This window comes from Pelophylax lessonae, assembly GCF_965119305.1.
Source record: "Pelophylax lessonae genome assembly, chromosome: 11".
NCBI classification, from domain to species: Eukaryota; Metazoa; Chordata; class Amphibia; order Anura; family Ranidae; genus Pelophylax; species Pelophylax lessonae.
The window spans coordinates 76,457,458-76,482,374 of record NC_138778.1 but is presented as its reverse complement, the minus strand read 5'-3'; the positions used below and the strand labels follow the sequence as shown (position 1 = coordinate 76,482,374).

The 24,917-nt window shown below is 43.8% G+C and overlaps 1 protein-coding gene across 1 annotated transcript in view; it reads left to right on the top strand.

Annotated features, from left to right (window-relative positions):
* The window catches only part of NUP85 (nucleoporin 85), a 231,098-nt gene that overhangs the window by 138,954 nt on the left and 67,227 nt on the right, over nt 1-24,917 (top strand). The window contains exons 12-13 of the mRNA XM_082271221.1: nt 6,992-7,075; nt 9,947-10,012. Coding sequence (XP_082127347.1) covers nt 6,992-7,075; nt 9,947-10,012 — 150 coding nt within the window. The remainder of the gene's footprint in view (nt 1-6,991; nt 7,076-9,946; nt 10,013-24,917) is intronic.

Below are 24,917 nucleotides of genomic sequence, written 5' to 3'. Positions count from 1 at the left end.
CCCAGAAAGGAGAGCAAAGTGCATCCCATCCTGGACCTCAAGGCTCTTAACCGCTTTGTGCAGGTGCAGAAGTTTTGAATGGAGTCCATTAGGTAGGTGGTGGCATCTTTGAATCAGGGGGATTTTCTAGCTTCCATCCATCTCAAAGATGCATATCTCCACATCCCCATATTCGAGGGACATCAGCGATTTTCTCTGCTTTGCAGTGGCAGAGGAGCACTTTCAATTTGTGGCGTTACCCTTTGGTCTCGCCTCGGCTCCCAGAGTTTTTATCAAGATCCTGGCCCCCGTGCTGGCCTTGTTACGTCGGCGAGGTATCTCCATTGTGGGATATCTGCATCCAAGGGTATTTAGTCTCCTGTGTGCCCGGTGGGGGACTCCAGAGGTGGATCTGTTTGCCTCTCGCATCAACAGGAAAGTTCAGAGGTTTGTGGCCAGGTCTTGGGATCCTCTGGTCGATGCCACAGACGCTCTGGTGGCTCCTTGGTGTCAGTATAGCCTGATATATGCCTTACCTCCTGTCGAGGTTTCTTCACAGGGTGGCGATGGAAGGCATTCTGGTGGCGCCAGACTGGCCCCGGCGGTCTTGGTATGCATAGCTGGTAAAAATCGTCGTGGATCCTCCATGGCGTCTTCCTCTGTGGAAAGATCTACTATCTCAAGGACCGATCTTCCATCCTGCTTTATGGTCGCTGGCTTTAACGGCTTGGCAGTTGAAAGCAAGGTGTTGAGGGATAGAAGTCTCTCTGATTCAGTGATTCCTACCCTTTTGAAGGCCAGGAAGTCAACATCTATAGAGATCTATCATCGTACGTGGAAATCGTACATTTCTTGGTGTGAATCGCTGCAGCTGCACCCTCGCTTGTTTTCTATAGCTAGGGTTTTGGCCTTTTTACAACAAGGGGTTGAGCAGCGCTTGGCATTTGGTACTATCAAGGGCCAGGTTTCAGTCTTGGCTATTTACTTCCAATGTCCATTGGCTACTCATAGTTGGATTCGCACCTTCATTCAGGGGGTGTGTCATATGGCCCCTCCGAGGAGATCCCCGTTACCATTGTGGGATCTTAATCTGGTTTTGTCTGTTCTTAAAAGCCTCCTTTTGAGAACATTAGGGAGATTTCTCTGCTCTTTGTTGCAGAAGTTTGCCTTCCTAGTGGCTATCACTTCTGCTCGCAGAGTATCTGAGTTGGTGGCGCTGTCCTGTCATTCGGCTTATTTGGTGGTCCACAGGGATAAAGTGATCCTCTGACCTAATCCGTCTTTTCTCCCTAAGGTGGTGTCGGATTTTCATCTTAATGAAGACATCCTGTTGCCTTACTTATGTTATGTCCTAAGCCTAAACATCCCAAGGAGATTGCCTTGCAATAAGGGTTTATCTGACGGTTACTTGAGTCCTTCAGGAAGTCGGACTCTTTGTCGTTCCGGACAGTCCTTGCAAAGGTTTGGCTGCGTCCGCTTCGACCATTTCAAGATGGAGCAGGCAGACGGTTGTTCAGGCTTATTCAATCAAGGGTCAGGTTCCTCCTTGCCCTGTGAAGGTGCATTCTACTACAGCGTTAAGTGCCTCTTGGGCTTTTCGCCATCAGGCCTCTGTTGTACAAGTTTGTAAGGCAGCAACTTGGTCGTCTGTGCACACCTTTACAAAATTTTACAAGGTGGATTTGTTGGCGTCTTCTGATGCTTCTTTTTGCCACAAGGTTTTGCAGGCTGCTATGTCATAAGAGAATATTTTTTTGTTATTCTGTTAGGGGTCTTTTACCTGGGTGAGCTCCTGTTGTTTGGTTGAGCTCTATGTTGTCTGGTTGGCTAGGTTTAGCCTCTTGGAGTTGACTTTACTGTCTGGTTGTGTTTTTCCCACCCTTCATGCCTATACTGCTTTGGGACGTTCCTCTCTGCTCATGGAGATGAAGCGGAGTCTGTCGATGGACTATAGAGAAAATAGGATTTTTCAGATGAAGCTGAGTCTGTCGATGGACTATAGAGAAAATAGGATTTTTGTAAGATCTTACCATAAAATCTTTCTCTGATGTCCATCAACGGATGCAGCACCCGCCCCTCTGTTTGGGGTTACATAGTTGGCTCTTTTGTCTTTACTGCTATAAAACTAAACTAATGTGCTGGGATGTGGCAGTGGGGGTTGTCTGGAGGGACAGCCCTTAGGGTGTGTACATTCAAATTTTCCTGCCTAGACTACTCCTAATGGGAGGAGCATAACCCACTCAGCCCATGGGGTTGATGCTGCGTCTGTCGATGGACATCAGAGAAAAAGATTTTACGGTAAGATCTTACAAAAATCTTTTTTTTTTTTTTTTTATTTTACTTTATGCTATAAAACATCCGATTAAAAAAAAAAATCAATTTAAGCCAATATGTAATCAGCCACATATTTTTGTTTAATAAAAAAATCCCAATAAACGTATATTGATTTGTTTTTTTTTGTTTTTTTTCTTTTTTTTCTTTTCAAAAGAGAAACAAGCATATAAAAACATAATAAGTTAACATAAAATAACAAAAGAAAAAAAGGAAAAAAAGAGAATATTGATATGATATGTTGATTACAATACCTTGTGACATTATATGTAGCAAGAACAGGAGACAAAGAAGTCCAATGCTATATACATTCAAGACCTAGGAGACTACTTAGGAAGTATATAAAAGATACATAGGAGGTACTTAAAAAAGCACCAAAAAGAAAAAGAAAAAGAAAAATACCAGAAGAAGGAAGGAAGCACCACCACACTCCGAGTCGAGCCATCCGCCGGCCTCAATTTTTCCGTTAAACACCGTGGAAATAGAGGCTTTGTTGCCAGAGAAGCCAAGCTATGTGAAATTTATTACTTCGAAAAATTGAATAGGCATATGCCTTTTCCAAAGAATAGTGTTGGTTAACTAAGCCTATTACCTCTATATGGGAGGGGGCTATAAGTTGTTTCCAACTTCTAGCGATTACCGTTTTGGCTGCTATCAATATGTGTATAAATACTGTTCTGATATCAAATGGTATATTTTCAATACCCAAAAATAGTAGCGCTATTGCGGGTTCAGGTTTGATTAATATGCCCGAGACTTCAGAAAGTATTTCAAAAATTTTCCTCCAAAAACTAATAAGGCCTTTACAGGACCAGAATATATGAAAAGTTTTGTTTTGATTTGTTTTTTTAAAAGTTTTTTTATAGCATCTACAAACTACAGGATATTTTTATGGAATTTGTATTTATATTTTCTTGTAATGGCAGCGAGCTATAGCGTGGCTGCGACATTGCGACGGACAAATTGAACACCTAACTGACAATTTTTGAGGGACTGGTGACACTAACCGTGATCAGTGCCAAAAAAAAATGCACTCTTACTGTACAAATGACACTGGCAGGGAAGGGGTTAACATTAGGGGCGATCAAAGAGTTAGGTGTGTTCCTAAGGAGTGCGTTCCATCTCCGTGGGGGATGGCTTCACTGGAGGAAGACAGAAATCTGTGTTTCTGCCTAGCAGAAACACAAGATCTCCATCTTCCTCTCTGACAGATCTGCGTTCTGCCTTGTTTACATAGGCAGACCGCTGTTCTGGCACTCCTGTATACGATCGGCGGGTACTGGCGGGCATCGCGTTCACTGGACCCGCTAGAACAATATAAATTAAGCTGCGCTAATAAGACATGATAGTGCAAATCAATAACACAAACGTGATCAAAATGAATATTGACAATCATAAAGTGAACATATGAATAAAGTAAAAATTATGAAGTGATAAATGAATGTAAATAAATATATTCCAAAAAGTCCCAATCAAGGTGACAACGGTGCAAAGATTAACAAAAGTGTCCCACGCCAGTGCTCAATGCCGCCACCGATTGTGAATCTGCTTACCAGAAACCAAATTAGGCAGACTTTTCAATCTGCAAGATGGACCAGGGAGGGCAGGGCTTGGAAGAACCGCCAGAGAATGAGTACACCTGGATGTCCACAGACGCCTATGTATCGCCCACTATCGGCTATACACCTCAATTTTGCGGATAGATGACCACCATTATGGAAAATAAATCATAAGGGGCTCCATAGTGCATACCATCACAGCAGTTTTTATTAAAAATAGAAAGACACATATATAACATGTATACAGCATAAAAACAGAGTCGCTGGCTGGCTAGAAGATCCGCCCATCCTTCCGGGTTCACTGTGGGTGATGTCACTACGCTGCAATCCGACGCGTTTCGTCACAGACGTCCTCCTGGACCCACTGATTGTCCAATCACAGTGTTAACGAGTCGCTGGCGGCGCACGCGCCCCAGACCCTGTGCACAAAATAGGTACACTACAGTATATCTGCGTGGGGCGGTCCTTACATGGTAAAAATGGAACTTCACTCTCTCAATTTTACACTTCTTTTTTTTTTATTTCTTTACATTTCTTCAGTTACTTCAGTTTCCAGGCCTTGGCAAATGATATCCTACATCCCAGGAGTCTTCAGGAGGGGAGAAGGAGCTAAGCACACCCTTCTACCTGCATGCATGAGCTAAGGACAAATGGATTCCAGGAAGTAAATGCTCCAAAGATTCATCTGTCCTTACTGGAAATGACCAGGGCCAGAAATGCTAGGGGGTGTTTTTCAAAGTGAATTCTCAGCTAAATAAAGCATGGATGGATGGGGAAGTTTGTTTTGAATATTATAAATTCAGTAAATGGTGTTTTTGGTTTGCGGTGCTGAGATGCATTGTAGTTGCGCTTTAAAGTGACAATACACTCTGGTTTAAAAAGAAAAATGTATTTTTTTTTTTTTAAGATATACAGCTGCAAGGAAAAGTATGTAAACCCTTTGGAATGATATGGATTTCTGCACAAATTGGTCATAAAATGTGATCTGATCATCATCATCTAAGTCACAACAATAGACAATCAGAGGCTGCTTAAACTAATAACACACAAAGAATGAACTGTTGCCATGTTTTTATTGCGCACACCATGTAAACATTCACAGTGCAGGTGGAAAAAGTATGTGAACCCTTGGATTTAATAACTGGTTGAACCTCCTTTGGCTGCAATAACTTCAACCAAACGTTTCCTTTAGTTGCAGATCAGACGTGCACAACGGTCAGGAGTAATTCTTGACCATTCCTCTTTACAGAACTGTTTCAGTTCAGCAATATTCTTGGGATGTCTGGCGTGAATCGCTTTCTTGAGGTCATGCCACAGCAACTAAATCGGGTGGAGGTCAGGACTCTGGGCCACTTCAGAAGGCGTATTTTCTTCTGTTTAAGCCATTCTCTTGTTTATTTACTTCTATGCTTTGGGTCATTGTTCTGTTGCAACACCTATCTTCTGTTGAGCTTCAGCTGGTAGACAGATGGCCTTAAGTTCTCCTGCACAATGTCTTGATAAACTTGGGAATTCATTTTTCCTTCGATGATGGCAATCCATCCAGACCCTGACTCAGCAAAGCAACCCCAAACCATCATTCCCCCACCACCGTACTTCACAGTTGGGATGAGGTTTTGATGTTGGTGTGCTGTGCCTCTTTTTCGCCACACAGTGTTGTGTGTTTCTTCCAAACAACTCAACTTTGGTTTCACCTGTCCACAGAATATTTTGCCAGAACTGCTGTGGAACATCAGATACTCTTGTGCAAACTGTAAACGTGCAGTAATGTTTTGTTTGGACAGCAGTGGCTTCCTCTGTGGTATCCTCCTATGAAATCCATTCTTGTTTAGTGTTTTACATATTGTAGATTCGCTAAAAGGGATGTTAGCATTTGCCAGTGACTTTTTTAAGTCTTTAGATGACACTCTAGGATTCTTCTTCACCTCATTGAGTAGTCTGCTCTGTGCTCTTGCAGTCATCTTTACTGGACAGCCACTCATAGGGAGAGTAGCAGCAGTGCTGAACTTTCTCCATTTATAGACAAATTGTCTTACCGTGGACTGATGAACAGCAAGACTTTTGGAGTTACTTTTATAACCCTTACCAGCTTTATGCAAGTCAACAATTCTTAATCGTAGGTCTTCTCAGAGCTCTTTTGTGCGAGTCATCATTCACATCAGGCAATGCTTCTTGTGAAAAGCAAATCCAGAACTGGTCTGGTGTTTTTTATAGGGCAGCTGTAACCAACACCTTCAATCTCCTCTCATTGATTGGACTCCAGTTAGCTGACATTTCACTCCAATTAGCTCTTGGAGATGTCATTAGTCTAGGGGTTCACATACTTTTTCCACCTGCAATGTGAATGTTTACATGGTGTGTTCAAAAAAACATGGCAACATGTTTAAGCAGACTGTGATTGTCTATTGTTGTGACTTAGCTGATGATCAGATCACATTTTATGACCAATTTGTGCAGAAATCCATATCATTCCAAAGGATTCACATACTTTTTCTTGCAGCTGTATATTGAGTTTTATAGAAAAACACAACAATAAAGAGTTTACAAAAAATAAACACCAATCTAGCCAATATTGAGAAAAAACCCTGAGCTGTTTCCCAATTCGTCAGAAAACTTACCAGAATAGTAACACAAGTGATACACCAAATATTGTGGGGTCATATCATATTGTGTGTCAACTGGTAGGGCAGTGGACGGTGTCATTAGATTTTTTTATTTATTTTTTTATTTTTATCATTTTTTTTTTTTTTTTTACAGCCCTCCTTGGGGCTTCGGCAAATATCATGGGTATAAAACGACCCCTGATGTCTCACTTTTGAGACAGAGAAAGTGATTGAGGAAACACTCCTCATTCTCTAACTCTACAGCCTCCATTGGCCAGAATGGGTAAACAGGAAGAGCTTTGCAAAGTCTACTTGTTTGTTCACAAACTGAAGCATAGTAAATGCTTTAACTACAGCTGCATCTGCAAGCCGGTGAGCGGGAGAGGAGGCAAAACCAGCTTTCAGCTCCTGCAAGGGGAAACTAGAGGGGATCAGTTAGTTTCACTTTAAGTTTATTTTCTCATGCAGTGTTGTTTTCCTTCCTTCAGATTTTTTCAGTTCGATTCTCTCTTGTTTCAGCTTTGTGTCCAACAATTGGTGGTTTGTGGCTCATCTGACTGACCTGCTGGATCATTGCCAACTTTTCCAGACCCACAGTTTATAGTAAGCTATAATTGCTTGGAAATAGTACCACGTACACAATTGATTCATTTAGCTTTCTTGTAATATCAATACATTTTGTATTCCAACAACTGCCAAAGATTAGCCTAGCTGTAAACGGGCCAGAATTTTTACTAGTCAATGAATTTAGATGGTTGTTGAAAGTCCAAAACATAGGCATGCACCAAAGCTTCATCACATATATGCATCATCCATGCCGTTGGTCTTATAGCAGGTTACCCCATAGCAATCACTTGTGAGGGATAATTGGTCCTGTTACTTGCTAATGCTGAAATTGGTCAACTAGGGGACCATAATTTTTATGGTAATAGTCTAATGTCTGTGAGTGGAGTTTATTAGCCAAATACCGACAGACTTTTCATGGAAAATTACTTCAGCACTATTAAATTTTGTCACCCATTGTGACTGTGATGTATATGCAAGGAAAAGGTTTTTTGTGGAGACAAAGGGACACACACTCTTTGATCTACTAGATTGTAAACGTTCGATGACAGGCACGCTTGTTATTCAATAGTATTTGTGTTCTTAGTTTTTCACTTTATACTAGTTCCTGTATAAGAACTCTTCTTTTTTTACTGCTTTGGTAAAATTGAATAAAGACTCCAGTCCATCCAGATCAATGTGTGTGTGTTTGGCACTACCGTTTATTTTCCATTTACCTGTTTATTGCATTCGCTTAGATGCCCATCCAAAGGTTTTTTGAAATTACCGGCACTCCCCCCTGACACTACCAGCTGTGAAAGTGAGCTCCACATCATTATCATTGTTCTATCCTGGGACCAATCCTGTTTAATTTATTCATAAATGATCTAGAGGAGGGGATATCTAGCACAATCTCAGTATTTGCGGATGATGCTAAACTAAGCAGGCCAATATCTTCTATGCATGATGTGGAAACGTTACAAGCGGACCTGAACAAAATAATGGTGTGGGCAACTACATGGCAGATGTTGAAAAATGTTGAAAAATGTAAAGTAATGCACTTGGGTGTCAGAAACACGAAAGCAAGCTACTCACTAGGGGGGAAACCTCTGGGTGAATCTAAGATGGAAAAGGACCTGGGAGTACTAGTGGACAACAGGATTGTCAGTGGCATGCAATGCCAAGCTGCTACAGGCACAGCTAACCGAATACTGTCATGTATAAAAAAAGGGATTCACTCCAGAAATAAAGAGATTATTCTCCCACTCTACAAGACTCTGGTCCGGCCACATCTGGAGTATGCTGTCCAGTTCTGGGCACCGGTCCTCAGGAAGGATGTGCTGGAACTGGAGAGAGTCCAGAGAAGGGCAACAAAAATAATTAGGGGAATAGAGGGCATCGGCTATGAGGAAAGACTACAAGCACTCAACTTATTCTCTCTGGAGAAGAGACGCTTGAGGGGGATATGATATCAATGTACAAATACTGTATTGGTGACCATAGCATAGGGAACAAACTTTTTAGAGAAAGGGAATACAATAAGACACGTGTCCACTCACTAAAACTAGAGGAAAAACGGTCTAACCTTAAAATACGTAAGGGGTTCTAAACTGTCAGAGCAGTAAGGATGTGGAATTCACTTCCACAAGCAGTCGTATCAGCAGGGAGCATCAATAGTTTCAAAAAACTATTAGATGGGCACCTTAAAGACCACAACATGCAGGGGTATACAATGTATGGTTAACAACACACACACACACACACATCATAGGTTGAACTGGGTGAACTTTTTTTTTTCAACCTCACAAACTATGTAATATGTAACCATTCTAATAGTAAAGAACCCCTTATATACAGTTTAAGGTTAAACCACTTCTCTTCCAACTTAAATCGTGTGTCCGCATGTCTTCTTAACTGACCAGAGGTTGAATAGTTTACCTACATGCTAGAATCCCCATTTAGTTATTTGTACATTTGCTATCATATTTCCTCTTAACCATCTCTTCTCCAGGAAGAAGTTTAATACTTGTAGTTGTTCCTCATAACTGAGGTCCTCCTGCCCTTGTATTAGTTTTATTGCCCTTCTCTGGACTCTCCAGTTCCAGCACATTCTATCCTAAGGACTGGTTACTAGAAGTGGACTGCATACTCAAGATGTGGCTGCATGAGAGTTTTGTAAAGTGGTAGAATTGTAGTTTTATCTTTTGAATAAATATCCTTTTTTAATACATAAGTGTTCTAGCCTTGCATGCCACTACTTGGCATTGCTTGCAATGAAAAAAGTTACTTTCAGGTAGACTATGCAGTACTTTTAGTGTAAGGTTGCTAATGAGCAGCAGAACTCCAGGCTAATATTTAAGTTGAAATATGTATGTGTAAATTGCCTTGAAATGGAAGTAAACCCTCCTATTGCTTTCAGCCAAGGAAGCTGCCATCTTGGCCTCTGTTTAATCTTCAACTGCCATGATGCTGCATGTGATCAGTTATGACACCAGCCATTGGCTGGTTTGACAGCACAACCAATGTGACACGTGCCAAGAATGTAACTTTGGAAACTGTTAAATCGATGGGTTTACTTCCACTTTTAGTTCCAGATTTGTAGTTTTGTTGAGCCAGTCTGGTGACCTGCAAATGCCTGCAGCATTGCACACTCATCAGTTGGTAATCTCATTTCCAGCTTCAGCTTTGAAGCTTTCAATGTCACTGCTTCACTTCCTCATTGACCAGTAAATCGGCATCAATAGCTTTCTATTGTGAACTGAGGTAACAACGGAAGCTGGTAAAACAAGAGGAAACTCTAGGGTGATCTTGTTATCTATGCAGTGAAGCAGAGGTGTATGAATCACAAAACTAACCATACAGAATTACAACTTTTTCGGAGGGTAAACAATAAATATATGTGCCTAAAATTATTATTTTGTTGCCTTTCAGTTTTGGGGCCAACATGAGAGAATACCTTCTGCTTGAGTATGCTTCTGGTCTTTTTTCACACCATAGGTATGACAATTTCTCATCCTAAAGTCTATATTCTGTCTTAAAACGTGTTTGTGATATTTACTTTACCTGATATACAGTAAACCCCCCTCCATTGCGGGGGTTACGTTCCGGACCCAGCCGCGAAAAGTGAAATTCCGCGAAATAGAAAAACCCTATTAAAATGCATTGTAGGCATGATTTTTTACTGTCACTGTACGTGTAAAAGCATTTTAAGGTCTTTAAACACACTTTTAAAACAATAGAAACTCATTTAAACACATAAAAGATACTTAGAGACAGAGCAAGAGCTATGAAAAACACAAAAATCTTTCATTTTTAATGATTTATATAGTAAAATAACATTACAAAAAAAACCGCGAATTACCGGGACCGCAAAAACTGAACCGCGATGTAGCGGGGGATTACTGTAAACGCATTCTGTTGTACTAGCATTAACCTATGATGGGTATGATATTGTGCATATTTTTGATGAGTGCTATCATTTTATTTTGTGAGTATAATACTTGAAAGATATATTTGTCAAGTTTTAATAAACTACACTATGAAGATGCTTCACTTTTAATATTTCTTTGAGCAGAGGAGGGGATAAGATTGATCCTTTATAATACTGGGAAGTGGCCTATTGAGTGAAGAACCTGATTTGACCCTCCTGCCTATTGTAACCCAGTCGGGAAAAGCGTTTTTGGACTCTATATATATATATATATATATATATATATATATATATATATATATATATATATATATATATATATATATATATATATATATATACTGTGTATGTATATATATATATATATATATATATATATATATATATATATATATATATATATATATATAATTTTTTGAGGTTTATTTTATTTGGAGTGAGTGTAGCCCTGGAGCAGGAGCACTTTCACCCCCTTCCTGCCCAGGCCAATTTTCAGCTTTTAGCGCTGTCGCGCTCTGAATGATAATTGCGCGGTCATGCAACGCTGTACCCAAACAAAATTTCTCGATCGTCCGTCGACAGATGCATTCTCATCTCCATTAGCTCAGTGGGTTTATGCTCCTCCCATCAGGTGTAGTCTTGTCATAAAAAAATGTGAATAAACCATAAACCCCCACTGCATGACTCAGCACATCTGTTTGTTTCTACCTAGAGAAGGAGTAGGACCTAGGTTTCCTGCTGGGACCCTGGTGTCAGTTTTTTTTTTTATGCTTTTCAGAATATTTTCTTTTATTTCTCTTTGCTCACTTGCTAGCTAGTGTTCAGGGAAGAATTTTCCTGGTGATCTACAAGAAAGATGCCGGCTGGGGCTTTGTATTGGATAATCTAGATCCTTATGGCCCCCCCCCAGTCCCCAGTCTTGCCTACGAGCGTGAGCAGGTTATAGTTCTGACCTAGGCCTAGCCATGACGGTGCCCCCTGGTCTGGAGGGGGACGAGCCAGCGTTCGGATGCCTCGCCGGGACGCATCGACCTGTAACGCCCTGAGTCGCAGCGTACCCATCGGCTGGTAGCACCCCCACTTCGGGTGGGAGGCAGTCTACCTGGAGCGGAGCCCACCCAGTCCATGGTATGGTGAGTAAATGTACACCCCCCCCCTTTGCCCCTGCTGGCCTTGGGGGTGATGTGTGCCCTCCCTTGGTGATAATGGGATTTGTGCCTCCCAAGAGATTCCCCTAGTCTGCCCAGTGCCCAGTTTTGTGTGTCCTTCCCACTCCCTGGCTTTGGGAGGACTGTGTGTCTGGAGTGCTCTGGCATTCTGGGGAGGTGGGTAAAATGGTACCTTGGGCTTGCTGGTCCTTGTTGTTCCTGAATCCTGCATGTGTCAGTCCCTAGCCGCAGGCAATATATTTTTTCCCCATAGACTTGTATGGGGCAGCCATTTTCCCTGCAGCTTCCTATTACTTTATATGGGCGTCCATCTTTGTGTAGCCCTGGTTATATACTCGGCAATACTTCCCTATCAGGCGACATCACTTTCTGTGTGGTCATTTCCTGCTTTTCTCTCATGCTGGGATGGATTCAGGAGGAAGAGTGTCTGAGGTGGTAACGTAATTGGGTGTCCCTGCGGGCATATCCCTACACTTTTTGATATCAGTTTGGGTTGAAGGGGTCCCCTGCAGAATGCTGCGCTTGGCGGTGGATACCGCGATCGGCGTTCTTAAAGCGACAGTACTCCATTTTTTTGCGATTTGCATAATGGAGTCCAAAGCTGGAAAATCACCCTCAGACACACTTTGTTTGACTCCTGGACAGTCCGGATCGCAGTCGCTGGCTTTGATTTCAGCTGCACTGGAAAGCCTGGCGAATGAAGTTGATTTAGTCATTAAAAAGGTTGATAGCCGTAAACGACCGCTGCCTTCTTCTTCTAGGGAGTTGTCCTCTGATTCGGAGGCTGATGGGGTCACCCGGACACCCACCTACCTGAAGGATCGCTGTCCTCACAGTCAGATGGTGAAGAGGACCGGTCTTCTTCAGCTGCAGCCCCGGAACGCGCTTTAGGGAAGCCCTGATTATTTCAGTTAGGGATACTTGAAAATTGGCTGATGAGCCCACGCCGGCAGGGATGTGGTTGACTTTTGGCTCCCAAAAGTCTCGGAAATCTGGCAAGGTTTTCCCTTGTCCTGACACCTTTCACAATATCGTGAATGACCAATGGCGGCGCGTTAAGCACGTGTTTAGTGTTACCAAAACGCTTTAAACACCGGTGTCCTTTCGCTGAAAAGGTCTCCAACCGTTGGACGGTGCCACCTGGAGTGGACTATCCTGTTTCCAGATTGAACAAATATACCCTTGTGCCTGTGGAGGATTCCCCAGTTTTTACGGATCCAGTGGACAGGCGGGTGGAATCCCTTTCCCGCCATCTTCACGTGCTGGCAGGTTCCATTTTGAAACCGATTTCACAGACGGTGACGGAATGGATTAGGGGGTTGCGGGAGTCTTTGGACCCGAGACTGTTCCTCTGGAACAGCTGGAACTGTTGGACCAGGTGATCCAGGCTCTGGTGTTCCTGTGTGATGCGTCTATGGATGCGGCTCCCCTGGTGCCCAGGGTTTCGGCCGTGGGTATTGTTTTAAGATGCATGGTTTGGTTGAAGAACTGGTCGGCTGACCAAGCTTCTAAAAAAGCCTTAGCTGATCTTCCCTTTTTGGCGACTCATTTGATGAGTTGATCAAAGGACTGACTGGCGGGAAGAGTACTCTACTCTTCTTCCTCAATCTTCCAAGGATAAGATGCCCCGTGCTAAGCGGGGTCCCTCCTTTTCTGCTCACCTCACAAATGTTTTTTTCTTGCCTCCGGGGCGCAAGAAAAAGGTAAGCCGTTTTTAGAACTTCTGGAGGTGCTAAGAAGCCCTGGGGCAAGACCAAGGCCGGTCAGTCTGGTGCTGCAGACAAGTCCTCTTCAGCGTGAAGGGGTGCCCTCACCAGTCTCAGGGGTGGGGGGATGCCTGCGCTTCTTTCAGGAACCCTGGACTTCATTTAGGACGATCGGGTTCGCGACCTGGTTTGTCCGGGTACAAGATCGAATTCCGGTCCCGGCCAGAGGACAGGTTTTTTTCAATCAAATCTTCACCTGTCTCAGAAGTGTTTGATGGATCTCTGCGGGAGGCTGTGCGAGATCTCCTGGCTCTGGGGGTGATGGTGCCGGTTTCCCCGCAGGACCACTCTCAAGGTTTCTATTCAAACTTGTTCAATGTGCCAAGAAAAGAGGGCAACGTGCAACCAATCCTGGACCTCAAGGCTCTGAACCGCTGACCGTTCGGTCAGTGGTGGCATCTTTGAATCGGGGATTTTCTGTCCTCCATCGATCTCAAAGATGCTTGTCTCCACGTCCCCATATTCAAGGGACACCAGCGATTCCTCCACTTCGCGGTGGCAGAGGAGCATTTTTAATTTGTGGCGTTACCCTTTGGTCTCGCCTCGGCTCCAAGAGTTTTTTCCAAGGATCTGGCCCCTCTGGTGGCCTTGTTGCGTCACTGAGGTATCTCCATTGTGAGGTACCTGGACAATCTCCTGTTGCGAGCAGGTTCGCATTCGGATCTGCTGGACAACGTTTCCATCACCTTTCGGACCCTGCAGGATTTCGGGTGGATGATCAATGTCACCAAATCTGCCCAGACTCCGTCTGTGCGGGTCACCTATTTGGGGCTGATCCTCGACTCTGCGATGGCGAGGGTCTTCCTTCCCTTGGACAAGTTTCAGAAGTTGCAAGGGATGGTCAGGTTGCTGATGGAGACCAAACAATCCTGCTTGCGGGTTTGCATGCGGGCCCTGGGTCTGGTGGTCTTGACCTTCGGAGCAGTCCCGTTTGTTCAATCTCACATGAGACAGCTGCTGAAGGAGATTCTGTCCAGATGAAACAGAGATCCTCGGTCATTGGATCGGAAGATTCAGTTGAGCCATCTCATGAAGTCGGCTCTCTTGGTGTCCTATGCCGAGGCAAGTCCTTCCTGCTAGTGTTTTGGATGGAGATTACCACGGACGCCAGCCTATCGGGCTGGGGTGGAGTGCTGGGGAAGCTCTGTGCCCAGGGTACTTGGGCGACAGAAGAGTCTTCCTTGCTGAACAATATCCTGGAATTGAGAGCGGTCAAGCTCTGCCTGCTTCACTGGACGAGTCGGCTATGCGTCTCTCCGGTTCGGGTCCAGTCGGACAATGCCATGGCCGTGGCTTACGTCACTTATCAAGGGGGCACCAGGGGTGCCCTGGCGGCCAAGGAGGCGGCCTAATTCTGTTATGGGCGTAACACAATATTACGGCTCTTTCCGCGGTCCACATCCCGGGTATGGGAAATTGGCAAGCGGATTACCTGAATCGTCAGGCGCTGGATCAGCGGGAGTGGTCCCTGCATCCGGAGGTGTTTTATCTCCTGTGTGCCCAATGTAGGACTCCGGAGGTGAATCTCTTAGCATCTCGACTCAATAGGAAAGTTCAGAGGTTTGTGGCCAGGCCTCAGGATCCTCTGGCCGACGCCACAGACACTCTGGTTGCTCCTTGGAGTCAGTATTGCCTAATTTATGCCTTCCCTCCACTCGTTCTCCAGGTTTCTTCGCCGGGTAGCAATGGAAGGCATTCCGGTCATGCTGGTGGTTCCAGATTGGCCTCGGCGGTCTTGGTTCGCACAACTGGTAAACATTGTCGTGGATCCTCCATGGTGTCTTCCTCTATGGACGATCCGCTATCTCAAGGACCGATCTTCCATCCTGCTTTACGGTCGCTGGCTTTAACGGCTAGGCTGTTGAAAGCTAGGTTTTGAGGGATAGAGGTCTCTCTGAATCTGTGATGCCTACCCTTTTGAAGGCCAGGAAATCGACCTCTAGGAAGATCTATCATCGTACGTGGAAATCGTACATTTCATGGTGTGAATTGCTGCAGCTGCACCCTTGCTTGTTTTCTATAGCTCGGGTTTTGGCCTTTTTACAAAAAGGAGTTGAGCAGCGCTTGGCTATGCATAGTCTGATTTGCACCTTCATTCGGGGGGTGTCGTCTGGCCCCTCCAAGGTAAACCCGGTTGCCTCTGTGGGAACCGGGATCACGGGATTAATCTGGTTTTGTCTGTTCTTCAAAAGCCTCCTTTTGAGAATATTAGGGAGATTTCTCTGCTTTCTTTGTTGCAGGTCGCCTTCCTAGTGGCTATCCCTTCTGCCCGCAGAGTTTGAGGTGGCGGCATTGTCCGTCATTCGCCTTATTTGATGGTCCACAGGGATAAAGTTGTCCTCCGACCTAATATGTTCTTTCTTCCTAAGGTGGTATCGGATATTTACCTGAATGAAGACATTGTGTGGCCTTTCTTATGTCCTAAACCTAAACATCACAGGGAAGTGCCTTGCACTCTCTGGATGTGGTTCGGGCGAGAGGGTTTATCTGGCGGTTACTGAGCCCATTCAGGAAGTCAGACTCTTTGTTTTTCCGGACGGTCCTCGCAAAGGTTTGGCTGTGTCCGCCGCGACCATTTTGAGATGGATCAGGCAGATGCGGTATAGCCGAATGATGGCTACAATGCGCCGGCTAGTTTTGGGAGGGCGTCTATAGACATCCTCTTGTGCTCGTGTTTTTTCGTGCGGCCCCTGGGGCGCGCAGCCATTCACAGCGGCCCTTTACCACGTGATCTCTGTCCAATGACACAGCATTCACTTTGCCAACAAATCGGCGTCCTGTCCAGTGCGCCACATCACGGTGCTCCTGCGCGCCACATCACGGTGCTCCTGCGCGCCACATCACGGTGCTCCTGCGCGCCACATCACGGTGCTCATCTGTGGCACATTCGTGCCACGTCAGTGCTCATCAGTGCCCTACAGAGTCTCACTAAAGTGTAATAGGCAGGCAGAAAATTAGATGTAATTCATGTCCCTAGAACACCAGATGGTACTCCCTCCCATGTTGGGCCTCTGTATGTTGGCAGGTTGTGTAAAAGTCTCACACGTGGTATCGCCATTCTCAGGAAGAGTAGCAGAATGTTTTTTGGGGTGTAATTTGTGCTATGTAAATGCTGTGTGTTAGAAATCTCTTAAATTGTAAACTTTGTAAAAAAATTTAAAAAATAAAATGCGTTTTCATTTTAGTTCCACATTTTCCAAAAACCTGTGGGAAAAAATGACCTGTTCAAAAGACTCATTATGCCTCCTAGAGTATGTGTTGGGTGTTTGCTTTCCAAAATGAGGTAAGTTTGTGGGCGTTTTCATAGTCCTAGTGCTCCAGGGCCTTCAAAATTCAAATAGGTAGTCAAGAAATTAGTGCCTCAAGTAATTTATGTCCCTAGAACACATGATTGTGCTCCCTACATGTTGGGCCTCTCTATGTGGCTGTGAAAAAGTCTCACATGTGGTATCGCTATACTCAGGAATAGCAGCAAAATGTGTTCTGGGGTTTAGTTGGAGGTATGCAAATGCCATGTGAGTGAAATAACCTGCTGATATGTCAATTTTGTGGAAAATACAAAAAATAAAAATCTTTATTTTACAAAGAATTGTGGGAAACAATTACAACTTTAAAAATCTCACTATGCCTCTTACTAAATACCTTGGAATGTCTACTTTCCAAAAAGGGCTCATTTGTGGGTATTTTTACTGTCCTGGCTTGTTGGTGTCTCAAGAAATGAGATCATCAGTAGGTCGGGTGTAATCAATTTTCAATGATTGGCACCATAGCTTGTAGTAGACTCTATAACCTTCACAAAGACCAAATAATATACACTGATTTGGGTTTATTTTACCAAAGCAATGTAGCAGTATAACTTCTGGCCAAAATTTATGAAGAAAAATTACTAATTTGCTAAATTTTATAACCGAAATGAGGAAAAATGCATTTTGTTACAAAAATGTTGGTCTTTTTTTTATTTATAGCACAAAATAACCCAGTGATCAAACACCACTAAAAAAAGCTCTATTTGTGAGGAAAAAAAGAGAATACAAATTTCATATAGGTACAGTGTTGCATGACTAAGTAATAGTCATTCAAAGTGTGAAAGCTGAAAATTGGCCTGGTTAGGAAGAGGTTATATGTGCCCAGTGGGCAAGTGGTTAACAATATTGGAGGACACGGGGGGTGTTGTATATTTTTAGCTGCTGTAGTAGTACATTGGGGGGGGGGGGATTTTTATTTGTATAGCACAGAGTTTATGATTTTCAGTAGTATTATCTTTGCTGTGGACCTGCCACTTGAATGTGAAAGCAGGTAGTAGAACCCTTCCAAGGATCTTGTATATTACAGAAGCTGATAATACTGTTGGCACATTTCAGTGTTGGTTCTGCAAAGGCTAATTTGTTTAGCACAGGCGGACATTAAAATACCCTTGCGTGGATACATTGTTTTTATTGTAATACCAGTAACGGTTATGCTGGCCATACACTAGCCGAAATATCGGACTAACTCATTTTCGAAATATGAAAACTCAGCGGCGAGAGCAGACGATCGTGCCATCATGTAATGACCGAATTTCAAAAGATAAAACGTTTGATGGACATTAATTTAGTTTGTCACATATACCTAGTGTAAACAGGTCGGCCGAGAAACACATTAACCTTTCAATTTATCGTTCATTTATTTTTTGTCCGGCAGATTTCAAAACTGTTCCTTCGATTTTTCGGCTCTGAAAAGTTGAAAACGATTTTCTATTTGTGCCCATTAACTGGACGAAAAACGGACGATCAGACCAAATGACAGATTTTCGAACGCTTTTTCGGCAGGTGTATGGCCAGCATTACAGTTATATTCTATAACTCTGTAATGTACAATATGTGCACCGAAACAAGTGTAGTGAATTACCATTATAGATCAAACCAGAGCTGCAACTAACGATTGTTTTCATAATCGATTAGTTGGCCAATTATTGTTTTCATTAATCGGGGGATAACCTTAAAAAAAGTGTAGTGTATAATTTAGTTACATATACATAGTTACATAGTAGTTGAGGTGCGGTCGGACCAGAGTGTTATAAATTGGTAGGATTTTAGTTTTATCTCTGGAATACATCCCTTTCTTTATGCATGCTAAATATTCTGCCGGCTTTGGCAGCTGCCATTTGACATTGCATGCTATTGCTTAGTCTATCCTCTACCAAGACTCCCAGATCTTTCTCCATTTTTGATTCCCCCAAAGGTCCCCCCCCCCCCCGAAGGTTTATTGTGCTTTTTATGTTTTTAGTCCCCAAGTGCAAAATCTTACACTCTCCACATCAAACCTCATTTGCCATGTCGTTGCCCACTCTGTTATTTTGTTCAGGTCATTCTGTAGGATATCTGCTTCATGCTGTGCAGTTATTGCCCTGCCCAATTTTATGTCCTCTGCTGTCAACTGATATAGAACTAATGATCCCGTCCTCAATGCTGATTATGAATAAATTGAACAAGGCTGGTCCCAGGACTGAGCCTTGGGGGACCCCACTTACCACCCCAGACCAGTCTGGGTATGCGCTATTTATTACGCCCTTTTAGCCACTTCCGTAGCCAAAAGCAAACCTTGTGGTCAATGCATGCAGACCTTATTTTATAAATTAAGTGCTTGTGGGGAACTGTATCAAACACCTTAGCGAAATCCAGGTACACCACATCCACTGGTCTCCCCCTATCTAGCTCACAGCTCACCTCCTCGTAGAATGTTAAGAGATTCGTTTGACAAGAACGCCCATTTGTAAACCCGTGCTGATTACCGCTGATGATGTTGTTGTCTTTAGCAAACTCTACGATATAGTCCCTTCTCATCCCCTCCAGAAGTTTACATACTATCGATGTCAGACTGACCGGCCTATAATTTCCCAGGACATGCCTCTGCCCTTTTTTGAATATCGGTATCACGTTAGCTTTCCTCCAATCGCCTGGTACATTTCCTGTCATAATACTGTCAGCAAAGATCAGGAACAGTGGTCTAGATATAGTTTTAAGTTCTTTAACCACTTGCCTACAGTGCACTTTCACCCCCTTCCTGCCCAGACCGATTTTCAGCTTTCAGCGCTCTCACATTTTGAATGACAATTACTCAGTCATGCAACACTGTACCCATAAAAAATGTGTGTCCTTTTTTCACACAAATAGAGCTTTCTTTTGATGGTATTTAATCACTACTGGGTTTTTTTAGTTTTTTGTGCTATAAAAAAATATTGTGAAAAAACGCATTTTTCTTTGTTTCTGTCATAAAATTTAGCAAATTAGTAATTTTTCTTCACAAATTTTGGCCAAAATTTATACTGCTACTTATCTTTGGTAAAAAATAACCCAAATAAGTGTATATTATTTGTTCTTTGTGAAAGTTCTAGAGTCCACAAGATATGGTGCTAATCATTGAAAATTGACCTTACTTGATCACACCTGATGTACTGAAGGCCTATCTCATTTCTTGAGACACTAAAAAGTCAGGAAAGTACAAATACCCCCCAAATTACCCCTTTTTGGAAAGTAGACATTCCAGTGTATTGAATAAGGGGCATGGTGAGTTTTTTGAAGTTGTAACTCTTTCCCACAATTCTTTGCAAAATGAAGATTTTTTTTTTTTTTATTTTACAAATTGACGTATTAACAGGTTATTTCTCTCACACAGCATATGTATACTTGCAACTACACCCCAAAACACATTCTACTACTCCTCCTGAGTATGGCGATACCACATGTGTGAGACTTTTTCACAGCCTGGCTACATACAGAGGCCTAACATCCAAGTAGCACCGTCCGGCATTCTAGGAGCATAAATTACACATATAATTTCCTGACAACCTATCGCACTTTTGAAGGCCCTGGAGCACCAGGACAATGGAAACCCCCCATAAAATGACCCCATTTTGGAAAGCAAACACCCCAACGTATAATTTTTGAGGCATAATGAGTCTTTTGAACGTGTCATTTTTTTCCACAAGTTTTTGGAAACTGTGGAAAGAAAATGAAAATGCATTTTTTTTTTTTTTTACACAATGTTGTCCATTTATGAAATATTTCCAACACATAGCATGTGCATAGCGGTAAGCTGGGAAAACATCTGGGACGCGGCGGGAGGGGGCACCTCTTCCCCCTGCACCGTAAGGGTAATTCCATGGCGAATCCGCCACTGGGACCACCCTTATCTTAAAGCCGACCGCTCGCGTTTAAAAAAATACTGGGGTTATGGCAGCTATCTGCTGCCATAACCCCAGTATTTAGCTTTTAATAGCCAACATATATAGTCGTTAGGCGGTCAGTAAGTTGTTGCATTTATATAGCAAAAATTGCACCCCAAAATACATTGAATAAAGGAAAGTGTAGAGGAATAGTCCGAGTCCATCTCCGATCCGCTACTATTAGCGATTTCAAATTCCGAATCGGATTCAGGATTTGATTCAGATACTGATGAGAGCTCCCCGGTGCTCTCATCAGTCAAGGAGAGGACCTGAAGGGCCTCCTCGTTGCTGTACATCCTTTTTGAAGTGCTGGCTGTGATGGGCTGTGCGACGGGTGACGGTTGACTGCGGATGATCACTGATAGGTGGCAGGTGACGGTCACTGATGGGGTGACAGATGACTGATGGGTTGACAGATGGCGATGAGTGGTGGGGTGACAGGTGACGATGACTGATGGGGTGACAGGTGACGATGACTGATGGGGTGACAGGTGACGATGACTGATGGGGTGACAGGTGAGGGTGACAGATGGCAATGACTGATGGGATGACAGATGACAATGACTGATGGGGTGACAGATGACGATGACTGATGGGGTGACAGATGACGATGACTGATGGGGTGACAGGTAACGATGACTGATGGGGTGACAGGTAACGATGACTGATGGGGTGACAGGTAACGATGACTGATGGGGTGACAGGTAACGATGACTGATGGGGTGACAGGTGACGATGATTGATGGGGTGACAGGTGACGATGATTGATGGGGTGACAAGTGACGATCACTGATGGGGTGACAGGTGACGACCGATGGGGTGACAGGTGACCGGCGATGTTCACCGATGAGTGACGGGCGATGGTGCCCGGCGGTACTGATGGCAGTCTCTGGTGACAGGTGAACTTTAGGCTACATTTACATGTGAGCGTAGCGATTGCGGGCAGAATCACTGTGATTCTGCCCGCATTCTGGAAATCATTGCAAATCGCGGGGCGCCTGTGCGTTGCCTGTGATTTACAATAGCACCTTAAACGCTGTGCGATGTTGCTGCGATTTCCGCCTGCCGAATCGAGGTAACATCACGCAAACAACGCATGACGCCCCAAAGAGCTCTTGTACCTTTTTTGGGCGTCATGTGTTGTTTGCGCGATGTTACTGCGATTCGGCAGGCGGAAATCGCGGCAACATCGCACAACATTTGGGGTGCTATTGCAAATCACGGGCAACACACAGGCGTCCCGTGATTTGCAATGATTTCCGGATCGCGTGCAGAATCGCGATGATTCTGCCCGCGATCGCTACGCTCACATGTGAACTTTATGGGTGTCAATTTCTGGGCACTGATGAGGGGACTGTTGGGTGACAGGTGCAATTGGGAGGGGGGCTGAGGACTGTGTGGGGACCTTTATTAGTGTGCTTTTACATTGTGACAGGTGTACAGAGCAGTAACTCACTGTTTCTAGCTCTGCTCTCCTCACACTGGAAACTGTGTGAGGGGAGAAGAGCTAGTAACAGTGAGTTACTGCTCTGTGTTTACATTTTGTGATAGGCTGTGAATGGATTCACAGCCGATCACATAGTAAACAGTCACTGTCAGTGACTGTTTACTACTGCTGGTGACTAGCTGTGTTCCTAGGGAACACAGAGCCACTGACATGACCGCGCTGCGCGCTCCCGATCGCGCATGCGCGGTCATCTTCTTCTATTGTGATTGGAACACAGCCGATCACGTGGGAAACAGCCATGCACATTGGCTGTTTCCCCCCTGCCGGTGACACGCCGACACCGGCAGTGCAGGGCGGCGCGCACACGATCGCGCGCCTGCCCTGCTTGAATGGGCGGACGTCATATGACGTCCGCCCAGAACAATGGCCGCACCGTCCCTCCGTCATTTGACGGTGGGCGGGCGGCAAGTGGTTAAAGTTAATATAGTTAATATGTAAAGTTTAAAAAAAAAAAAAAGCAATTCTTATATATCTATATGCAGTTGTAAATATAAATAACCAATTATATGGTTAGTGAGCAAAATCTCTAATCCACTCTAAGAATAACAGACAGAAGAGATGTACTGTATACTATTAGAGGTTGAATCTGGTAAATATCTTCAGACTAAGATAATAAATATTTTTAAAGAAAAAAAAAATTAAATACTGTGTTTGGCGATTTTAGACAGAACTGTAATATATGTATGTATGTATGTATGTAACGTATGTATGACTCTCTTGTCATAGGCATGTTGCTTGATAAATGCTACCTGCGTCTGCTGTCACTCATGCTGGTTATACAAAAACAATGTCTTTCTTCGTATGAATGTTCTTAAAATTAAATTTTTTTTGATTTTCTAATAGTTAGTGGGGTCAATTTTTCGACCACAGTGACAGGAAAATTAGAGGGAGCAGCATAGAAAACTTCTTGGTCAAAGGAATTTTCAGACTGTGTATGTGGTTTTCGTTCAGAAATGACATTCATTTTAAAACTGAATGTTAAAAACAAGTGACATTTTCAAACGACATTCTTTCATGCAGTGAATGTACTAAGATTTATTTGGATGCATATTGTCGTCCGAAACTCGATACGTGTACAGCCAGCAAAAGGCTCAGGTCACACCTATGCGGTTTGCTTTTGATCCATTTCTGCACTGCGTTTTGCATTTTTGCGCACGCGATTTTGCTGCGATGTGCATTTTTTTTTTTGCCCAGCTTGTTGGGCAGAATAAAATGCAAATCGCTACAAAAAAAATGCACTACATGCTTTTCTGCAGCTTCTCCATTGAAGTATATTGAACTAGAAAAGCAAAAAAAAAAAAAAAACAGTTTTGCATTGAAAAAAGTCCTTGAGCCTTTCCAAATAGGCAGCGGCTGAAAAAAGCATAGATGTGAACGTGTCCTATAGGAAATCATGTTAGATGAACTGTCGTGTGTTTCTGCAAAAAGCACCAAAAGACCCATAGGTGATAACCAGGCCCGTAATGTTGTTAAAAAAAAAAAAAAAACGAAAATGAGCCCTTTTATAGTACAAAAAGAGCAGATAATCGCTACTATAAGGGGTTCACTTATACTGTGATACAGTGAAAGTAATAATTATATATTACTTGTATCATATAAATAATAATAATAAATACACCCAGAAGTAGGATATATAGGCATTTTAACTAGGGATCGACCGATATTGTTTTTTCAGGGCCGATACTGATACCTATTTTCCGGCCACCCTTTAGGCCGTTAGCCGATATTGGGTGCCGATATTCTGCACACTTTGCTTTTATTTTTAAAAAATGTTTTCTCTTATGTCCTCTGACAGTCGCAGCCCGCTCAGATGTTCTTCACCATTGGGTAATGCGCCCTCTCTGCAGGAGCAGGCTAGGTAGTGAAAACTTTGACAAAATAAGAGTTAAACAAAGACACACCTGTAGACACACCCTCGACATTACCCTCAGCTATTCAGTGCTGCTCTTCAGTTTCTTGCTGCCTAGCGTTAGGAGTAGGACTAGGTTTCCCAGCGGGGACTCCTGTCTCTGTTTTTTGTTTTTCTTTGAAAATGTTTTTGTTTTATTTTCCTCAATCACTCACTATCGCTAGTTAGTCAGGGGGATCCTCCTGGAGGACTGCAAGTGACAGCTCGGCTGGGCCTCGCACTGGATAATCTAGATCCTTATGGTGTCTCAGCCTGGCCTACGAGCGCAGGTTGTGGTCCGCCCAGGCCTCGCCACGACTGTTTCCCTGTGGATAGGTACGAGCCTGCGGAGAGCTTTCTTCGCCGGGACGTCTCAACTCTGGAACGCCCTGTGTTGCAGTGTCCCCCCTTGGCTGACGGCACCCCTCACGGATCAGATGGCCCAGGCCATGGTGTACCTGTGTGATGCGGCCCTAGACGCGGCTCCTCTGGTTGCCAGGGTGTCTGCGGTGGGGATTGCCATACACCGCATGGTATGGCTGAAGAGCTGGTCGGCGGACCAGGCTTCTAAGAAAGCCTTAGCAGATCTTCCCTTTTTGGGTGAATGCCTGTTTGGTGATTCTTTGGATGAGTTAAGGTAAAGCGCCTTGGAGTAAGCGGAGGCCTTCCTTCAAAGCTCACAGGGGGCTTTTTCATGCCTCGGGCGCAGGAAAAAGGCAAACTGTTCTTAGCTTACGGAGGGAACAAGAAGGCTTGGTCGGATAAGCCCAAGGTCGGCCAGTCCGGTTCGGCGGCCAAGTCCTCCTCTGCACGAAGGGACGCCCTCACCCGGTTCAGGGGTGGGGGGACGTCTGTGTTACTTTCGGGAACCCTGGACATCTCTGATTCCAGACAAGTGGGTTCATGAACTGATTCGTTCAGGGTACAAGATCGAATTT